This window comes from Bombina bombina, chromosome 7 (assembly GCF_027579735.1).
Source record: "Bombina bombina isolate aBomBom1 chromosome 7, aBomBom1.pri, whole genome shotgun sequence".
In the NCBI taxonomy this organism is placed as follows: Eukaryota; Metazoa; Chordata; class Amphibia; order Anura; family Bombinatoridae; genus Bombina; species Bombina bombina.
This window is the reverse complement of record NC_069505.1, coordinates 138070557-138092126: the sequence shown is the minus strand read 5'-3', so window position 1 is coordinate 138092126 and position 21570 is coordinate 138070557. Positions and strand designations below refer to the sequence as shown.

The following is a 21570-nucleotide window of genomic DNA, read 5'->3' as shown; positions in this document are numbered from 1 at the left end:
CTACCTTGTTAGTCTACTGCTGCCACTTCTGCCCTTTCTGCTCTTTCTGCTCCATGGTGGTCATAATTTGTCAATGCCAAATCCTCAAGGAACTGCTCACTGTCGTGTCCAAGGGGCTCTAGGCACATAACAGAGAAGAAAAACAGAGCACACAAGAAATATTCAAGTATGGTTTATTAAACAGTTTGACACGCAAGTATAAAATTGTACTTACTACATGTAAGTCAAATTAAAAACCTCCAAATAACATGTGCAGGGTACACGACAAACAGGAGCAGAGATGACTAAACCTCCCCTATGGACGGTGACTCCTCAGTGTTTCTGGAAGACCTCTGAGGCAGCGATCACGTGATTGTCGGGTACATTGCACCGTCCGAATCCAAATGACAGAATAACCTATATGCGTTTCTCCCTGTTGTGGTATTCTTCATGTAGGGCAACGTGATTTCTAACACTGCGCAGGAGGCAGAGATAGGTGCTGGCCTGAAAATGCATTGCACAACTTCTCACTGGTTACCTGGTGCCTTCGGTAATGCTCCCGGATGTACCATGGAGGTGTATTTTTGAGGTTCGTGTACTATGAGGCCTACCTAGTTCAGTAACTCTGCAACCTGATGCTGCTGCCACTCCTGCTCCATGGTGGTTTTATCCCTTAATGCCAAGCCCTCAGGGAACTGCTGAGCGCTTTGTTCAAGGGGCTCTAGTCATGTGTTTGTCCTTCTCCCCCCTTGGAAGTGTATTTTTGAGGTTTATGTACTGTGAGGCCTGCCTAGTTAAGTAAGTCTTCTGCCACTCCTGCTCTTCCTGGTATGTGGTCAGTGGCGTCACTAGGGTTGGTGTCACTCTGTGCGGTAAGTTATGGTGTCACCCCCCCCCCCACACACCCACCAGTAATGTTTGTTTGTTTTTTTACTGTAAGAAGAGAATTTCATAGAAAAGGCAAACTTCTCCAATGGACAGAAAGCACACACACAAACACTCAGACAGACACACACTCAGACACACATAAAAACACATTCAGATGCACACACAAACACTTGGAAACACACTCAGACACACACACAAAAACACTCAGACATACACACACACACACACACACAAAAACACTCAGGCACACACACAAAAACACTCAGACACACACACTTAGAGAGAGACACACACACACACACACACACAAAACACTCAAACACACACACACACATACAAAAACACTCAGGCACACACACTTAGGCCTAGATTTGGAGTTTGGCGGTAGAAGGGCTGTTAACGCTCCGCGGGCTTTTTTCTGGCCGCACCATAAAATTAACTCTGGTATCGAGAGTTCAATAAAATGCTGCGTTAGGCTCCAAAAAAGGAGCGTAGAGCATTTTTACCGCAAATGCAACTCTCGATACCAGAGTTGCTTACGGACGCGGCCAGCCTCAAAAACGTGCTCGTGCACGATTCTCCCATAGGAAACAATGGGGCTGTTTGAGCTGTCAAAAAACCTAACACCTGCAAAAAAGCAGCGTTCAGCTCCTAACGCAGCCCCATTGTTTCCTATGGGGAAACACTTCCTACGTCTGCACCTAACACTCTAACATGAACCCCGAGTCTAAACACCCCTAACCTTACACTTATTAACCCCTAATCTGCCGCTATCGCTGACCCCTGCATATTATTATTAACCCCTAATCTGCCGCTCCGTACACCGCCGCAACCTACGTTATCCCTATGTACCCCTAATCTGCTGCCCCTAACACCGCCGACCCCTATATTATATTTATTAACCCCTAACCTGCCCCCCACAACGTCGCCGACACCTACCTACACTTATTAACCCCTAATCTGCCGAGCGGACCTGAGCGCTACTATAATAAAGTAATTAACCCCTAATCCCCCTCACTAACCCTATCATAAATAGTATTAACCCCTAATCTGCCCTCCCTAACATCGCCGTCACCTAACTTCAATTATTAACCCCTAATCTGCCGACCGGAGCTCATCGCTATTCTAATAAATGTATTAACCCCTAAAGCTAAGTCTAACACTAACACCCCCCTAACTTAAATATAATTTAAATCTTACGAAATTAATTAACTCTTATTAAATAACTTATTCCTATTTAAAGCTAAATACTTACCTGTAAAATAAACCCTAATATAGCTACAATATAAATTATAATTATATTATAGCTATTTTAGGATTAATATTTATTTTACAGGTAACTTTGTAATTATTTTAACCAGGTACAATAGCTATTAAATAGTTAAGAACTATTTAATAGTTACCTAGTTAAAATAATAACAAAATTACCTGTAAAATAAGTCCTAACCTAAGTTATAATTAAACCTAACACTACCCTATCAATAAATTAATTAAATAAACTACCTACAATTACCTACAATTAACCTAACACTACACTATCAATAAATAAATTAAATACAATTGCTACAAATAACTACAATTACATAAACTAACTAAAGTACAAAAAATAAAAAAGAACTAAGTTACAAAAAATAAAAAAATATTTACCAACATTAGAAAAATATTACAACAATTTTAAACTAATTACACCTACTCTAAGCCCCCTAATAAAATAACAAAGACCCCCAAAATAAAAAATTCCCTACCCTATTCTAAATTAATAAATGTAAAAGCTCTTTTACCTTACCAGCCCTGAACAGGGCCCTTTGCGGGGCATGCCCCAAGAAAATCAGCTCTTTTGCCTGTAAAAAAAAACATACAATACCCCCCCCCAACATTACAACCCACCACCCACATACCCCTAATCTAACCCAAACCCCCCTTAAATAAACCTAACACTAAGCCCCTGAAGATCTTCCTACCTTGTCTTCACCATCCAGGTATCACCGATCCGTCCTGGCATCCGGTGCTGAAGAGGTCCAGAAGAGGGTCCAAAGTCTTCCTCCTATCCGGCAAGAAGAGGACATCCGGACCGGCAAACATCTTCTCCAAGCGGCATCTTCGATCTTCTTCCATCCGGTGCGGAGCGGGTCCATCTTGAAGCAGCCGACGCGGATCCATCCTCTTCTTCCGTTGTCTCCCGACGAATGACGGTTCCTTTAAGGGATGTCATCCAAGATGGCGTCCCTCGAATTCCGATTGGCTGATAGGATTCTATCAGCCAATCGGAATTAAGGTAGGAATATTCTGATTGGCTGATGGAATCAGCCAATCAGAATCAAGTTCAATCCGATTGGCTGATCCAATCAGCCAATCAGATTGAGCTCGCATTCTATTGGCTGATCGGAACAGCCAATAGAATGCGAGGTCAATCTGATTGGCTGATTGGATCAGCCAATAGGATTGAACTTGATTCTGATTGGCTGATTCCATCAGCCAATCAGAATATTCCTACCTTAATTCCGATTGGCTGATAGAATCCTATCAGCCAATCGGAATTCGAGGGACGCCATCTTGGATGACGTCCCTTAAAGGAACCTTCATTCGTCGGGAGACAACGGAAGAAGAGGATGGATCCGCGTCGGCTGCTTCAAGATGAACCCGCTCCGCACCGGATGGAAGAAGATCGAAGATGCCGCTTGGAGAAGATGTTTGCCGGTCCGGATGTCCTCTTCTTGCCGGATAGGAGGAAGACTTTGGACCCTCTTCTGGACCTCTTCAGCACCGGATGCCAGGACGGATCGGTGATACCTGGATGGTGAAGATAAGGTAGGAAGATCTTCAGGGGCTTAGTGTTAGGTTTATTTAAGGGGGGTTTGGGTTAGATTAGGGGTATGTGGGTGGTGGGTTGTAATGTTGGGGGGGGTATTGTATGTTTTTTTTTACAGGCAAAAGAGCTGATTTTCTTGGGGCATGCCCCGCAAAGGGCCCTGTTCAGGGCTGGTAAGGTAAAAGAGCTTTTACATTTATTAATTTTGAATAGGGTAGGGAATTTTTTATTTTGGGGGTCTTTGTTATTTTATTAGGGGGCTTAGAGTAGGTGTGATTAGTTTAAAATTGTTGTAATATTTTTCTAATGTTGGTAAATATTTTTTTATTTTTTATATCTTAGTTCTTTTTTATTTTTTGTACTTTAGTTAGTTTATGTAATTGTAGTTATTTGTAGCAATTGTATTTAATTTATTTATTGATAGTGTAGTGTTAGGTTAATTGTAGGTAATTGTAGGTAGTTTATTTAATTAATTTATTGATAGGGTAGTGTTAGGTTTAATTATAACTTAGGTTAGGACTTATTTTACAGGTAATTTTGTTATTATTTTAACTAGGTAACTATTAAATAGTTCTTAACTATTTAATAGCTATTGTACCTGGTTAAAATAATTACAAAGTTGCCTGTAAAATAAATATTAATCCTAAAATAGCTATAATGTAATTATAATTTATATTGTAGCTATATTAGGATTTATTTTACAGGTAAGTATTTATCTTTAAATAGGAATAATTTATTTAATAAGAGTTAATTAATTTCGTTAGATTTAAATTATATTTAAGTTAGGGGGGTGTTAGTGTTAGGGTTAGACTTAGATTTAGGGGTTAATCCATTTATTATAGTAGCGATGAGCTCCGGTCGTCAGATTAGGGGTTAATAATTGAAGGTAGGTGTCGGCGATGTTAGGGAGGGCAGATTAGGGGTTAATACTATTTATGATAGGGTTAGTGAGGCGGATTAGGGGTTAATTACTTTATTATAGTAGCGCTCAGGTCCGCTAGGCAGATTAGGGGTTAATAAGTGTAGGCAGGTGTCGACGACGTTGAGGGGGGCAGATTAGGGGTTAATAAATATAATAAAGGGGTCGGCGGTGTTAGGGGCAGCAGATTAGGGGTACATAAGGATAACGTAGGTGGCGGCGCTTTGCGGTCGGCAGATTAGGGGTTAATTATTGTAAGTAGCTGGCGGCGACGTTGTGGGGGGCAGGTTAGGGGTTAATAAATGTAATACAGGGCTCGGCGGGGTTAGGGGCAGCAGATTAGGGGTACATAAGTATAACGTAGGTGGTGGTCGGCAGATTAGGGGTTAAAAATTTTTAATCGAGTGGCGGCGATGTGGGGGGACCTCGGTTTAGGGGTACATAGGTAGTTTATGGGTGTTAGTGTACTTTAGGGTACAGTAGTTAAGAGCTTTATGAACCGGCGTTAGCCCAGAAAGCTCTTAACTCCTGCTTTTTTCAGGCGGCTGGAGTTTTGTCGTTAGAGCTCTAACGCTCACTTCAGAAACGACTCTAAATACCGGCGTTAGAAAGATCCCATTGAAAAGATAGGATACGCAAATGGCGTAGGGGGATCTGCGGTATGGAAAAGTCGCGGCTGAAAAGTGAGCGTTAGACCCTTTAATCACTGACTCCAAATACCGGCGGTAGCCTAAAACCAGCGTTAGGAGCCTCTAACGCTGGTTTTCACGGCTACCGCCAAACTCTAAATCTAGCCGTTAGAGAGACACACACACACACACACACAAAAACACTGAGACACACACAAAAACACTCAGGCAAACACACACACAAAACAAAACACTCAGGCAAACACTTAGACACACACACACAAAAATAAACAATCAGACACACACACACACAGAAACACTCAGTCACACACACACACAAAAACTCAGACACACACACATACACAATATGTAAACTGCACTGCATTAATTATAAAGCTCATGTCTAGAGCTGCTCCCTGGCTCAGCAGAGCATCAAATGAAAGATAAACAGTGCACTCTAAAAATAAATCACTAAAGAAAACGTTTAGGCACGCAAACTTTGAAAATTCTGCTCTCTGACTCTGTTCCAAGTCTGTCAGTGCACAGCCCTGGGCCACGTGCCTACCGCTTCTTATGGCCAGTCACCTCTGCACTCTGCCCACCCCCAGACACCCACTCGCCCTCCCCTCCTACCTCTTCAGTGTGCACTTAGTGTACCGTAACCGTATCGGTCTGGTGGGCATCATACATGGCTCCTTCACTTTAGAGACAGTGTCAGACAGTCATGCGGTCAGGTGCCAGACAGCACAACAGTGAGTTATTCCACTGCTCCACACGTCACTGAGCAGTGAGCACAGATAGGCAGGCAGGTTTAGGCTAGCAGTGCAACTTCGCAAGCCCCACGGCACACCCACAACATTCATAGTGAAATTGGACAGGGGAGGAGCAAAGTACAAACAAGCAAAAGCAGCCAGGAAAACTATTTGTGGAAATTGTGGCGCGGGCTCAAGGGGCAAAAAAATTAAGTGTGTCTACAACTTCCCCAGTCCCACTAACGTTCACAAATGCTGGCCCCTCTAATAAAAAATCTATGCATCTCTACATTGTATTTCTTTTACAAGATATGACGAATCCACGGATTTCATCCTTACTTATGGGATATCGCCTCCTGGTCAGCAGGAGGAGGCAAAGAGCACCACAGCAGAGCTGTATATATAGCTCCTCCCTTCACTCCAGCCATTCTCTTTGCCTGTGTTTGTGACAGGAAGAGGTAAAGTGAGGTGTTAGTTTAGATTCTTCAATCAAGAGTTTTTTATTTTTAAATTGTGCCAAAGTGTACTATTTTACTACTGGGCAGCCTCTGGAGTAAAACCAATTATGCTACGGGAACTTGTGAGGTTTTAGTCTCACTACGCCTCCCATATTGGTGCTGCCTGGATATGGACTTAGTGAATTTTCCTAAGACCCTTCTGTCTTCACAGGACCTCAGGAGGAAGAGTGGACCTCTTGACACTGTGAGCATGGAGGGAAGTGCAGTCTCTTTATTTCTGGGGCTCTGCAGCATATCTCAGAACTGACTGTACTCTGCTCTTGCTGTTGGGGGTTATGGGCTCTGATAAGGGTCTCCCTGTGCAAATATGTTGGTTTTCACTAGGTAAAGATAACGGATAACAACCAACACATTGTTAATTTTTCCAGACAGTCCGGCATTTTAGTCATTAGCTAGAAGCGCTGGGAGGTTTACTATAGTACTCAGACGTATGAGTACTGTAACGGGCATGACTCTGTTTAATTTTATTTTTACATAGAGTTTGGCTGACGCTGGGGGTAGGGTTAGATGTAGAACTATGGTCTTGACATGATTCCGGTACATGGCGATGCCTTTATTATTTTACCGGGTTCTGTGCTTTGTTTCTGCCCACGAAGGGCGGGACTTGATTTCGCACACTTATCCGCGCAGTTGCGTCTCAGCTGAGTTCCGGTGGTGGTACTTTGAGCACTGTTCTCTTGCAGCTCCTAAGTCCGCTTGTCACGATATTCTACAAGCGATCTTAGGCACACTGTTCGGAAGGTAACAATGGTCACGTGGAGGCAGGTAGGAGCCGCAGCCGAGCTGTGGCGGGGTGACTGTGTGTTTTTCTCTGGGACCAGTGTGTTTCTATAACAGGGCCCACGTGAGGAGTGTGGGGTATAAATTAAACCGCACCTGACTTTCTGTTTATTTTAAACACTTTGGGCTTTAATTCAAAAGAGTTTATTAATTAAAGATACAGTACACTCTTTTTATTTGAACTGATTCGTTCTGTTGTTTATCAGTGACTTGACCACCCTTGCCTTTGCTTCTGTTACTATGGATGACATTGAACACAGTACATGTCCTATGTGTTTAGATGCCATTGTGGAACCCCCTGTTACGTTTTGCCCCCCATGTATTGAGAGAGCTTTACAGTATAAGGAGCAGATTTTCTTTAATGAAGATATATCTAATGACTGTTCTCAGACTGATAAGATTCAGGGTATGCCGCAACTTTCTCCCCAAGCGTCACAGCCTTTAACGCCCACACAAACTACGCCATGTTCTTCAACGGCGTCTGCTTCTTTCACTCTGCAGGATATGGCTGCAGTTATGTCATCCACTCTTACAGAAGTTTTATCTAAGTTGCCAGTTTTACAAGGCAAACGCAGTAGGACAGAGGCCCATGTGGTCCCTGCGACTTCTGATGCTTTGATGGCTATCTCCCATGTACCCTCCCAGGGCTCTGAATTGGGGGGTAGGGAGGCCCTGTATGAGGGGAACTGTCTGACTCAGGAAGTGCATTGCCCCCGACAGATTCGGACATCATGTCCTTCAGGTTTAAGCTTGAACACCTCCACCTTTTGCTACGAGAGGTTCTGGTGACTCTGGATGACTGTGACTCTATTGTGGTTCCACCAGAGAAATTGAGTAAGATGGATTGATACTTAGAGGTTACTTTATATTCCGATGTTTTTCCGGTTCCTAAGAGAATTTCGGAAATTATTGCAAGAGAATGGGAAAGACCGGGTATCCCGTTCTCCCCTTCCCCTATTTTCAAGAAAATGTACCCTATAGCTGACTCCGTTCGGTATTCTTGGCAGACGGTCCCTAAGTTGGAGGGAGCTATCTCTACCCTGTCTAAGCGTACGACTATCCCTATCGAGGACAGTTGTGCTTTCAAAGACCCCATGGATAAGAAATTGGAGGATCTTCTCAAAAAACTCTATGTTCATCAAGGGTTCTTATTTCAACCGGCGGCCTGCATTGTAATAGTCACGACTGCGGCTGCTTTTTGGTTTGACACTCTAGAAGAGTCTCTTAGAACTGAGACTTCTTTGGAGGAAATACAGGATAGACTTAAGGCCCTTAAGCTGGCTAATTCTTTTATTACGGATGCTTCCTTTCAGATCACCAAATTGGCGGCTAATAGTTTGGGATTCTCCATCTTAGCACGAAGATCCTTATGGTTAAAATCTTGGTCTGCAGATGTGTCCTCTAAATCCAAGCTTTTTGCTATTCCTTTCAAGGGAAAGACCCTATTGGGGCCTGACTTGAAAGAAATCATTTCCGACATTACGGGAGGTAAGGGTCACCTCCTCCCTCAAGATAAAACATCTAAGCTAAGGGGTCGACAGAGTAATTTTCGTTCCTTTCGAAATTTCAAGGGAGTCCCCTCTTCCTCTTCCACTAAACAGGAATGGAATTATTCACAAGCCAAGCTCGCCTGGAGACCCAACCAGGCTTGGAACAAGGGTAAACAACCCAGCTGCTGCTCCCAAAACAGCATGAAGGGTTGTCCCCCGATCCGAGACCGGATCTAGTAGGGGGCAGACTTTCTCTCTTTGTCCAGGCTTAGGTAAGAGACGTTCAGGATCCCTGGACACTAGAAATCGTGTCTCAAGGGTATCAGTTGGAGTTCAAAAATTCCTTCCCAAGGGGAAGGTTTCTTCTTTCACGATTGTCTGTAGACCAGATAAAAAGAGAGGCGTTCTTACGTTGTGTAAAAGACCTCTCCACTATGGGAGTAATTTGTCCCGTTCCAATACAGGAACAGGGGCAGGGGTTTTACTCAAATCTTTTTGTGGTTCCCAAAAAAGAGGGAAAGTTCCAACCCATTTTAGATCTCAAGAGTCTAAACAAGTTTCTCAGAGTTCCATCCTTCAAGATGGAGACTATTCGGACCATTCTTCCATTGATCCAGGAGGGTCAATATATGACTACCGTGGACTTAAAGGATGCATATCTTCATATTCCTATCCACAGAGATCATCACCAGTTCCTGAGGTTTGCCTTTCTGGACAAACATTTTCAGTTCGTAGCCCTTCCTTTTGGGCTGGCCACGGCACTCAGGATCTTCACAAAGGTTATAGGGTCTCTGCTGGCGATTCTCAGGCCGCGGGGTATTGCAGTGGTGTCTTATCTGGACGATATTCTGATCCAGGCGTCGTCTTATCAGCTCACAAAGTCTCATACCGACATTGTTCTATCCTTACTAAGGACTCATGGGTGCAAGGTGAATCTAGAAAAGAGTTCACTAATTCCACAGACAAGGGTTCCTTTCCTGGGAACTCTAATAGACTCTATATCCATGAAAATCTTCTTGCCGCATTCTGAATACATGCCGATCGCTTAAGTCCAATCCTCGGCCATCAGTTGCTCAGTGCATGGAGGTAATTGGATTGATGGTGGCGGCAATTGACATAATTCCGTTTGCTCGTTTTCATCTCAGACCTCTACAACTGAGCATGCTCAGACAGTGGAATGGAGATTATGCAAATGTGTCTCCTCAGATAGATCTGGATCAGGAGACAAGAGACTCTCTTCTTTGGTGGTTGTCGCCGGATCATCTGTCCCAAGGGACGTGCTTCCGCAGACCCTCATGGGTGATAGTGACAACAGACGCCAGTCTACTAGGATGGGGTGCAGTCTGGAATTCCCTGAAGGCTCAGGGTGTGTGGACTCAGTCAGAGTCTCTACTTACAATCAATATTCTGGAGTTGAGAGCAATATTTAATGCGCTTCAGGCTTGGCCTCAGTTGGCTTCAGCCAAATTCATCCGATTTCAGTCAGACAACATCACGACTGTGGCTTACATCAATCATCAGGGAGGAACAAGGAGTTCCTTAGCGATGACAGAATTATCCAAGATAATTCGGTGGGCGGAGGCTCTTTCTTGTTATCTGTCAGCAATCTACATCCCAGGAGTGGACAACTGGGAAGCGGATTTTTTGAGCAGACAGACGTTTCATCCGGGGGAATGGGAACTCCATCCGGAGGTCTTTGCCACCCTGATTCTCAGATGAGGCAGACCGGAGCTGGATCTTATGGCATCTCTTCAGAATGCCAAGCTCCCGAGATATGGATCCAGGTCCAGGGATCCTCAGGCCGAACTGATAGATGCCTTGGTCATTCAACCTAGCTTATGTGTTTCCACCATTTGCTCTCCTTCCCTGGGTGATTGCTCGGTGAGGGCTTCGGTGATTCTCATCGCTCCTGCGTGGCCTTGCAGGACTTGGTATGCCGATCTGGTGGACATGTCCTCTCTGCCACCGTGGAAGCTTCCATTGAGGCAGGACCTTCTCATTCAGGGACCCTTCCATCATCCGAATCTAGTTTCTCTGCAGCTGACTGCTTGGAGATTGAACGCTTCATTTTATCTAAGCGAGGGTTCTCTGATTCGGTCATTGATACCTTGATTCAGGCACGTAAGCCTGTTACTAGAAAGATTTACCATAAGATATGGCGTAAATATCTTTATTGGTGCGAATCGAAGGGCTACTCATCGAGTAAGATTAGGATTCCTAGGATTTTATCTTTTCTCCAAGAAGGTTTGGAGAAAGGGTTATCAGCAAGTTCCCTAAAGGGACAGATTTCTGCTTTATCTATTTTGCTACACAAACGTCTGGCAGATATTCCGGATGTTCAATCTTTTTGTCAGGCTCTGACTAGAATCAGGCCTGTATTTAGACCTATTGCTCCTCCTTGGAGTTTGAATTTAGTTCTTAAGGTTCTTCAAGGGCTTCCGTTTGAACCTATGCATTCCATAGATATTAAATTGCTATCTTGGAAAGTTTTATTTTTTGTTGCTATTTCTTCTGCTCGCAGTTTCTGAGCTTTCAGCATTACAATGTGATTCTCCTTACCTTATTTTTCATTCCGATAAGGTAGTGTTACATACCAAACCTGGTTTTCTTCCTAAGGTTGTTTCCAACAAAAATATTAATCAGGAAATTATTGTTCCTTCCTTGTGTCTTAATCCTTCTTCTAAGAAGGAGCGTCTGTTACATAACTTGGATGTGGTCCGTGCCCTGAAGTTTTACTTGCAGGCGACTAAAGAATTCTGTCAATCATCTTCATTATTTGTTGTTTTTTCTGGAAAACGTAGGGGCTAGAAGGCTACGGCTACCTCTCTTTCTTTTTGGCTGAAGAGTATCATCCGTTTTGCATATGAGACTGCTGGACAGCAGCCTCCTGTAAGAATTACGGCTCATTCTACTAGGGCTGTGGCTTCCTCATGGGCGTCTCTTCACACTTTTACCAAATTTTCCAAATTTGATACTTTTGCCTCGTCAGAGGCTGTTTTTGGGAGAAAAGTTCTTCAAGCAGTGGTGCCTTCCGTTTAGGTTCCTGTCTTTTCCCTCCCTTTCATCCATGTCCTATAGCTTTGGTATTGTATCCCATAAGTAAGGATGAAATCCATGGACTCGTCATATCTTGTAAAAAAAAAAGGAAATTTATGCTTACCTGAGAAATTTATTTATTTTACAATATGAAGAGTCCACGGCCCACCCTGTCATTTTCTAAGACAGGTCTTTATTTTTGTTAAACTTCAGTCACCTCTGCACCTTGGCTTTTACTTTCTCTTCCTAACCGGTCGAATGACTGGAGTGGGAGGGAAGGGAGGAGCTATATATACAGCTCTGCTGTGGTGCTCTTTGCCTCCTCCTGCTGACCAGGAGGCGATATCCCATAAGTAAGGATGAAATCCGTAGACTAGTCATATCGTAAAATAAATAAATTTATCAGGTAAGCATAAATTTCCTTTTCTTTGAATTCCAATGAAATTTTAACAAAAAAAAAACAACTTTGGCTGGTGGTGTCACCCCCTGGAGGGGGTCACCCGGGTGCGGCCCACACCCCCCTAGTGACGCCACTGTACATGGTAGTCATCTGTCAATGTCAAATCCTCATGGAACTGGTGGCCAATGTGTGCAAAGTTCTCTAGGCACATGTTTGTTGTCTTCCCTTGGAGGTGTATTTTATAGTTTATGTACTATGAGACCTACCTTCTTCAGTAACTATGCTGCTACCACTCCTGCCCTTCTTGCCCCATGATGGTCATTTTAAAGTAAATAAATAAAAAGACTTACGTGCATCTTTACAATAACATAAAAGCATGTCTGTTTATATTTAATAATTGGCTAATATTATTATCTATAAAGATATCCTTAATATCCTTGTTTCAGCAAAAGAGATTAGATAAAAGAAAAGAAACTTTTTTTAACAAGGCAGCACTTATTACTTTATAGAAAATTTTATTTGAAAGCCAACAATTTTCACAGTTAAATTACAGGAAAAGGGGGAAAGAAAAATAAGTACATTGTAATTTGTTTTACTACACATAATTATACTTTGTATATATCAATCTTAAATGTTTAATATTCCTTTCAGTATATACCTGCTTAAGTAGCTATGTGATCCTCTCACTGTAAATGAGTCAGGAAGGGGACTTATTTAAATCTGTCTTGTTAAGGATTTTTAAAGTCTGGAATTGAAACACACTTTACTAATACATTAAGCTCTATAAATCTCTGTTCAAGATAACAGAGTAATTGGAAAGATTTGCTTACCTGATAGTTCTTTTTAATTTCTGGCTGAATCTTGGTTTATAGACTATGTATGTGCACATAACCTCCTTCCTACCCTGATCAGGTTAGCCTGATTCTTTACATTGTTCTTTTTTCTTGCTTCATAAAAATGACTCTCTCTTTGTTCTAGATGTCTACAGACCAATGGGTCCCGTGGTTGCCCAAATTGCCGTCGGTCTTCAGTAAAACCTGGCTTCGTGTGAGCAAGAGGGGATTGTGGCAGAACGTCTCATGATATATATTCCAGGACCAGATGGTGGAGGGCAGCTGGACGTACCTGTCTAGTGTTCAGCCTTTGCCTTTTTGGCACGGAGTCTCATGGTGTCACGGTTCATTACATTACCTGCCTCTCATACATTGTTTGGCAATGAAGCTAGGTCAGGAAGCATGTAATACAAGTGTTAACAGGGCCTGTTTTTCAGATGTTATTTTTTATCTTTATTTTTTATTTCATGGGGCTTACTCAAGTCCAGTTTATGTACTATCAGGAGAAAAATACACTGACTCTAAAAACTGCCGTCCAATGCACAAATAAGATACTAAGTGCAACCGACTTAATATTTTCCCTTGTTTGTAACCAGAGTCACTTCCTACAGTTTTTATATTGATACATCTTTTTTTACTGATCTCATTAGCTCTACTAGGCTGCTGTTCCATGATTTCTACATTCAGCAAATCATTTTTTCCAAGGTTCCTTTCATTGTATTTATACGGCATGTCTTTTTCTGATATTTTACTATAGTCTGTAAAAAGCAATATTTCCATCCCTTATTTATATCCAATGTGTTTCAAGTGCCTGTTGTTAGATCTGATTTGTTTCTACCTCCTCGCCAGCATGAAATATTTCACTGTAATCCTTCTGGACCATCACAGCAGTATATATATTTAGCCCTTTTGCAATTTGCTTATAACTGTTTTGACAAGAACACAACAATAATTGGGTAGAATGGGAAATAATAATGCTTGGGTTGGTTTATATCTTTTTTATTTTTTTTCTTTTGCAATGATAAATGTTTGATTAAATTTTGCTCATATGTAGAATTAATTATGAAAGGGAAGATTAAAAACGTCTTAGAAAATAAAACCTTTGAATGTTGAAAATAAACAATCAGGAAAAGCATTCACTATACATTGTGTGTTCATCATTCCAGGCACTGCTGCCATCTGCCGTCGCATTTTTAAGCTTCTGTGTCTAGCAATGTTCCCAGACAGCGGCTTTGGACACAGTGTGACTTCTCAGACAGAAATATGAGAACTCTAATTAAGTAACAGGAGCTGGAAACGACAAACAGAATTTAAAGTAGATTATTTAGTGTAGGTTAGTCAGCTACATTCTAACTAGAGTTAATCACATTTCAGATTCATAGTCATCTAATTATGAGATTATCATGTGCTTGAATTCATTCAATTATCTGTTCTGCTTTTAAAGCGTATGTATTACACAACAGAAACAAACTGCTTTGTTCTTGTACTTTTAGGAAGAAAAAAAAACAAAACATGTTGTTGTGTAGATGTTATCTGATCATTGGGGACCACGGTATATACTGTATGTCTCACAAAAGTCTGTGGGGTGGGAACACTTGTACCCTCCCTGCAACTTGAGCTCTCCCTAAGAGAAGAAGAGAGATCAGCAATACGATTTCCAACACTTAAAGGGACAGTATACTATAAAATTGTTTTTCCCTTTAATGTGTTTCCAATTCCTTTTTTTACCAGATGCAGAGTATAAAATGTATGAGATTTGCTTTTTAAGGCTTATTTATGTAAATTAATTAGCTGATTTTGTGTTTTGAAGTCACAACCTAATAAAATGGGTTGAGCTTGTAGGTATAATCAGATCTCATTACTTTATCACATTGTGTAAATATACCTGCTTCTTTATCTTATTTCTGTCCATAAACCAATCACCAATACTTGGAGAGAACAATGAAAAATTAACATTTCTTTTAAAGATGTGGTGAGTCCACGGGTTCTTCTGTAATTACTGTTGGGAATACCACTCCTCTCCAGCAGGAGGAGGCAAAGAGCACCACAGTAAAAACTGTTAAGTATCACTTCCCTACCCATAAACCCCAGTCATTCTCTTTGCCTCTATGTGCATGGAGGAGGTTAAGTTTAGTGTGTAATTAATTAGTGTTTTTGTGAAGATTAAGACTTCAATCAAGATACAGGGTATAGCCTTATCCCACATTAGTCTTTGTGGTGAAGCGATGGTGGCTTTAAAGCGTTAGGGAGCTTGTAAAGTGGTACTTGCTCTGTTTCTCTGCCTATGCTGCCCTGCCCTCAGATACCTAAGTTAGTTACTTGGCTATCGATGTTACCCTAGTCTCTGTGAGGAAGAAGGTGTCCTCTCATACTGAGGAGCTGTCATCATATAATAGAAAAAAAGCACATAAACGCTTGCGGTGTGTGCATACAGAGCCGTAGGTATTCAGTGCGGTGGGAAACCAGGTAAAGTTCATAGGCAGCTTCACCTGCTACACAACAAAACAAATCCCTTATTATATTTGTACCTCAATGCGGTGGGCAAACATGGCCACTTCTTCACGGGATGGTCAACCAGGATTCCAAAAGGAGGGGGACCACGCTGATAACGCGAACCTCTACCTCTCTTCTCCGGCGTCTCCGTTTGTGTGTGCAGGGCTTTTTACGGATATGACGTTTACACAACAATCTTTGTTTCCACACTCTGCTTCACTTCCAAAACCGGCTCAAATCCTGTATACTTGGTGATCTACTCATGCCGTTACAAACTTGCTTGGGACCAAAGGTATAGGGGCTCCTCATTTCCCCATATGATGAATAGCGAAAAAAGAAAAAAAGTCCGAAACATATGTAACTTTTAAAAAATTGTTACACTTTATTATATCCATTAAAACAGCACACAAAAAATATATATAAAAAGATCAGTCTAACGCGTTTCAGCTTAGCTTGTTGCCGTATTCATAGACCCTATCTTGTAACACCTTGCCATACTTAATATAGGTCTCTGATTACAAATCAATTATTTGCATCTGTTTTGTTTTCATTTTAATCCATTAACTTATGGAATGGAAATGGATGTTGCTTACTTTATTTTCAGGAGGCTTACTATTTCGCACTTACCCTAACTTTTACTAGGAGATGTAAAGATTGTGACACATGCATTTTATATAAATAATTTTAAAAGTAGAATATCTAATTAAAGATACACTGTAAATTTTTAGTAGAAGCATATATTCAAAATATAGAATTTAGTGTTGCATAATATAATGGTTACTTAGAAGTTACTTACATATCATAACACTGTATCTAACAAGACTGTCTACAACTGACATGACCTATATTATTTTACACAAGACATATTTATCAACTCCTGACAAAAACTAGATTATACTTGATATTTATCATATATTAATATTCATTTATATTTTTAGAATACATGCATCATCTATTTAAAGAACAAATGGTACTAGATATACATCTTTTTTCATCTTGTCAGACAGCGATGCAGGTAAGTGCAAGTTATTCCTGGTGGGAGAGGGGCACTTAAGATTCCCTGCCAAGATAGTCATTGGGATGGTTTAGCTCACCCAGGGGATGGGGTCTGCTACTGACATGGGGGAGACACAGTGTTGATGAGAAACCGTGTGGGACACTTATGTTTTTATTGTAACCCTTAGTGTCTGGGAGCTGCGCCATTACGGTAACTTAGAAATTTTTCCTATTTTCCTTAGAAGCGGGCGGCTTGTTAGCCACGCCCACCTCCTTCCGATATGCGCGCAAGTTTTTATGCGCCTAGCTGACGTCTATTACGTCATCAGGCCTGCCTTCTGAGCTGTTCGTTGCAGAGCTGTAGCGCAGATGAAGGAATTGGGGAGTGCGATATATCTTCTCTTCAGTATATCGTTCTCTGTGGCGGTAAGGGCACCTCAGTACACTGAGGTGCAGAGGTATTTTTTTTACTTACGGCTTATAAATATTGGAGTTTTTAACACTCATCTCCAGTTGTTTTGGTGATCCTTTAATCCCTCATTTGGTTGCAAAGTTGTGTCTGACATGGAACAGGAACCCAGTCAGTTCAATCCATGTTTATTATGTTTAGACACCCAGATTGCAGCTCCCATGCAGTTTTGCTCCTCATGTGTTAAACAGGCTTTAAAGGGTAAAGATTTTTTTTTTTTTTTTAATATGGAGCCTAATGTCTCTCAGGAGGATGCGTTCCGGGTGATTCCAGGGCCCTCTCCTATTCCGTCCCAAGCCTCTATGGCATCTAACACTGTGTCCTGTGGTTCCTCTTTGGTTGTGAGTGGAACATTTTTAAAGGCATAGATTGCTGCACAGGTATCCACTGCGGTATCTGCGGCTTTACCCACGTTTTCCAGATTTTCAGGGAAGCATAAGAGGAAATCTAAAAATTCAGAGAGTAGGGTTTCTGTTCCTATCGTTGACCCTCAGGTTCCTTTAAGAACAGAGGATGAGGGAGACTCTCACTCGAAGGGTGAGATTTTAGATTCGGACAGTGTAATGCCTTTCTCTGATGGGGAAGTTTCTTCCTTCAGATTTAAGCTTGAACACCTTCATATTACTAAAGGAGGTTTTAGCTACTTTGATGACTCGGATGCTCAGGCAGTAGTTACGCCTAAGAAGTCCAGTAAGCTTAACAGTTTTTTTGATGTTCCGTCATTTTCAGAAGTTTTTCCAGTACCAGATAGGGCTAAAGAAAACATAGCCCAAGAGTGGGAGAAGCCAGGTGTGGTTTTTACACTGTCACTGGTGTTTAGGAAGATGTTTCTGGTAGGAGCCTCTATTAAGGAATCTTGGGCTTCAGTGCCCAAGGTGGAGGGTGCCATTTCCACCTTGGCCAAGAGAACCACGATACCTACTGAGGATAGTTGTTCTTTCAAAGATCCAATGGATAAAAAGATGGAGGCCTATCTTAAAAAGATCTATGTACATCTTGGTCTTCAATGGCAACCAGTGGTATGTATTGCCACAGTGACCAGTGCAGCTTCATATTGGTTTGACACATTAACGGAATCTCTACAGGAGGAGACCCCTCTAGATGAGATCCAGAATAGGATTGGAGATCTCAAGTGCGCCAATTCCTATATTGCAGATGCAGTCCTGCAGGTCCTTAGATTAGGAGCTAAGGCTTTTAGTTTTGCTGTTTGGCCAGAAGGGCATTATGGTTAAAGCCTTGGTCAGTGGATGTTTCATCTAAGGTTAAGTTGATGGCTCTTCCTTACAAGGGGGAAGACCTTATTTGGACCGGGTTTGGCGGAGATCATTTCTGATATTACAGACGGAAAAGGGTCTTTTCTGCCCCGGATAAAAGGAGCAAACCAAAAGGGACGTCAGAGTAATATTCGTTCCTTTCGTAACTTCAGCGGAAAGTCCTCTTTGCCTTCATCCAAACAGGATAACAGCAAATCATCCTGGAAGCCAAACCAGTCTTGGAGTAAGGGAAAACAGGCCAAGAAGCCTGCGGCTGATTCTAAATCCGCATGAAGGGTCTGCCCGTAGGGGGCAGACTTTCTCAGTTCGCTCATGTCTGGCTGAGAGACATTCCAGATTCGGGGGCGGTGGAAATTGTCTCTCAGGGCTACAGGTTCAAAGGCTGTCCTCCCAGGGGCAGGTTTCAACTTTCCAGATTATCTGTAAACCAGATAAAGAGAGAGGTGTTCTTAAAGTGCATAGAAGATCTTTTCGGGCTCTGGGAGTGATTGTACCTGTCCCAAAACTAGAACAGGGTCTGGGGTTTTACTCAAACTTTTTTGTGGTCCCCAAAAAAGAAGGGACTTTTCAGCCAATTTTAGACTTGAAATGCCTCAACAAGTTCCTCAGGGTTCCGTCCTTCAACATGGAGACAATTCGGACGATCCTTCCTTTGATCCAAGAGGGTTACATGTTCCCATTCACAGGGATCATCACAAGTTTCTGAGGTTTGCATTTCTAGATCGCAACTTTCAGTTTGTGGCCTTACCGTTCGGCCTGCCACGGCCCCCAGAATATTCTCAAAAGTGCTAGGAGCACTCTTAGCGGTGATCAGATCCAAAGGAGTAGCGGTGGCTCCCTATTTGGACGATATTCTGATCCAGGCCCCCTCCTTTTCTCAGACAACTTCTCACACAGAGAGGTTACTGTCCTTCCTCCGGTCTCACGGGTGGAAGGTGAATCTGGAAAAGAGCTTTCTGGTTCCAGCAACAAGAGTAGTGTTTCTAAGGACTGTCATAGACTCAGTCCTGATGAAGATCTTCCTGGCGGAGACCAGAACAAACAAGCTCACATTGTCTTGCCGATCTTTACAGGGGACGCCTCGTCCTTCTGTTGCCCAATGTATGGAGGTGATCAGCCTAATGGTGGCAGCCATGGACATCGTGCCATTTGCTCGGTTTCATCTAAGAGATCTGCAATTGTGCATGCTCAGCCAGTGGAACGGAGATTATACGAATCTATCCCAGAGGTTATCCCTAAACCTATCCCTAGACCAGAAGAGAAGACCAGAAGAGATTCTCTTTGATGGTGGTTGTCTTTAGACAACCTGAACCAAGGCACCTCCTTTCGGAGACCTTCTTGGGTGATAGTAACTACAGACGCCAGTCTTGTGGGTTAGGTTGCAGTTTGGAACTCTCTCAAGGCTCAGGGTCTTTGAACATGAGATGAGTCACAACTTCCAATCAACATCTTGGAATTTAGAGCAATTTTCAATGTGCTGTTGGCTTGGCCTCAGTTGGCTTTAAGCCAGTTCATCAGATTCCAGTCGGACAACATAACTTCAGTGGCATACATTAACCATCAGGAGGGTACTTGGAGTTCTCTAGATATAAGGGAGGTATCCGGATCATCCAGTGGGCGGAGGACCACTGTTGCCGTCTGTCGGCCATCCATATTCCAGGAGTGGACAACTGGGAGGCTGATTTCCTAAGTAGACAAACCTTACATCCAGGGGAACGGGAACTTCAGCCGGAGGTTTTCTCCAGGTTGGTGCCCAAATGGGGGATTCCGGAGTTGGATCTCATGGTGTCTCGTCAGAATGCCAAGCTTCCGAGGTACAGGTCCAGATCAAGGGACCCTAAAGCCTGTATGATAGATGCATTTGTGGCTCCTTGTAACTTCAGGATGGCCTGTTTCTCCCCATTTGCTCTTCTGCCTTGAGTAATTGCTCGCATAAGGCAGGAAAGGGCATCTGTGATTCTAATTACCCATTTCTCCATCCAAATATCGTTTCTCTGAGACTGACTGCTTGGAGATTGAATGGTTGATTCTTTCTAAGCATGAATTTTCAATGTTGGTGGTGGGGACTATGATCCAGGCTCGTAAGCCTGTTACCATGAAAATTTACCACAAGATATGGAAGAAATATCTTTTTTGGTGTGAAGACAAAGGATATTCTTGGAGTAAGGTTAGAATTCCAAGAATTTTATCTTTTCTCCAGGATGGTCTTGAGAAGGAGCTATCTGCTAGTACCTTGAATGGTCAAATCATTCAAGCCTTATTAGTGCTATTACACAAGCTTTTGGCAGACTTGCTGGACGTTCAGTCCTTTTGTCAAGCATTAGTTAGAATTAGGCCTGTGTTTAAGGCGGTTGCTCCTCCTTGGAGCCTTAAACTTGTTAATGTTTTGCAGCGGTGGCCGTTTGAGCCGATGCATTCAGTTGATATTAAGCTTTTATCTTGGAAAGTTTTGTGTCTGTTAGCCATTTCCTCTGCTCGGAGGATCTCTGAGCTTTCTGCATTGCAGTTGGATTCACCTTATCTTATATTTCACGCAGATAAGGCTGTGCTTAGAACTAAGTTGGGTTTTCTTCCCAAGGTGGTTTCTAACAAGAATATCAATCAGGAAATCATTGTTCTTTCTTTGTGTCCGAAGCCTTCTTCGGAAAAAGAGTGGTTGTTACATAATCTGGAGGTAGTCCATGCTCTTAAGTTTTATTTGGAAGCGACTAAGGATTTTCGTAAGTCTTCTGCTCTCTTTGTAGTTTTTTTTCAGAAGGCTTCTGCCTCTACTCTTTTTGGTTGCGAAGTGTGATTCGGTTGGCCTATGAATCATCTGGGAAACAGCCTCCGGAGAGAATTAAGGCTCATTCCACCAGAGCTGTAGCCTCTTCTTGGGCTTTCAAAACTGAGGCTTCTATGGAGCAGATTTGCAAGGCTGCAACTTGGTCTTCTTTGCATACCTTTTCAAAATTTTACAGATTTGATACTTTTGCCTCGGCTGAGGCAGCTTTTGGGAGAAAGGTTCTTCAAGCGGTGGTGCCTTCCGTTTAGACATACTGGTTTTTCTTTCCCTCCCTAATCATCTGTGTCCTCTAGCTTGGGTATTGGTTCCCAACAGTAATTACAGATGAACCCGTGGACTCATCTTTAGAAGAAAACAAAATTTATGCTTACCTGATAAATGTATTTCTTCAAGATGTCTTGAGTCCACTGACCCACCCTTTTGCTTTTGTTTTTGATTGTTTTTATGGGTTTTAATTTAATCTCAGACACCTCTGCACCTTGTATTACTTTCTTTTCTCCATTTACTTTCGGTTGAATGA

At 42.3% G+C, this 21570-nt stretch overlaps 2 protein-coding genes across 2 annotated transcripts in view; one reads left to right on the top strand and one right to left on the bottom strand.

Annotated features, from left to right (window-relative positions):
* The window catches only part of RAPSN (receptor associated protein of the synapse), a 184138-nt gene extending 169961 nt beyond the window's left edge, over positions 1-14177 (top strand). Inside the window, exon 8 of the mRNA XM_053720344.1 lies at positions 13179-14177. Coding sequence (XP_053576319.1) covers positions 13179-13251 — 73 coding nt within the window. The 3' untranslated portion in view covers positions 13252-14177. The remainder of the gene's footprint in view (positions 1-13178) is intronic.
* LOC128666004 (embryonic protein UVS.2) overlaps positions 14017-21570 on the bottom strand; it is a 164275-nt gene continuing 156721 nt past the window's right edge. The window contains exon 13 of the mRNA XM_053720346.1: positions 14017-14323. Coding sequence (XP_053576321.1) covers positions 14310-14323 — 14 coding nt within the window. The 3' untranslated portion in view covers positions 14017-14309. The remainder of the gene's footprint in view (positions 14324-21570) is intronic.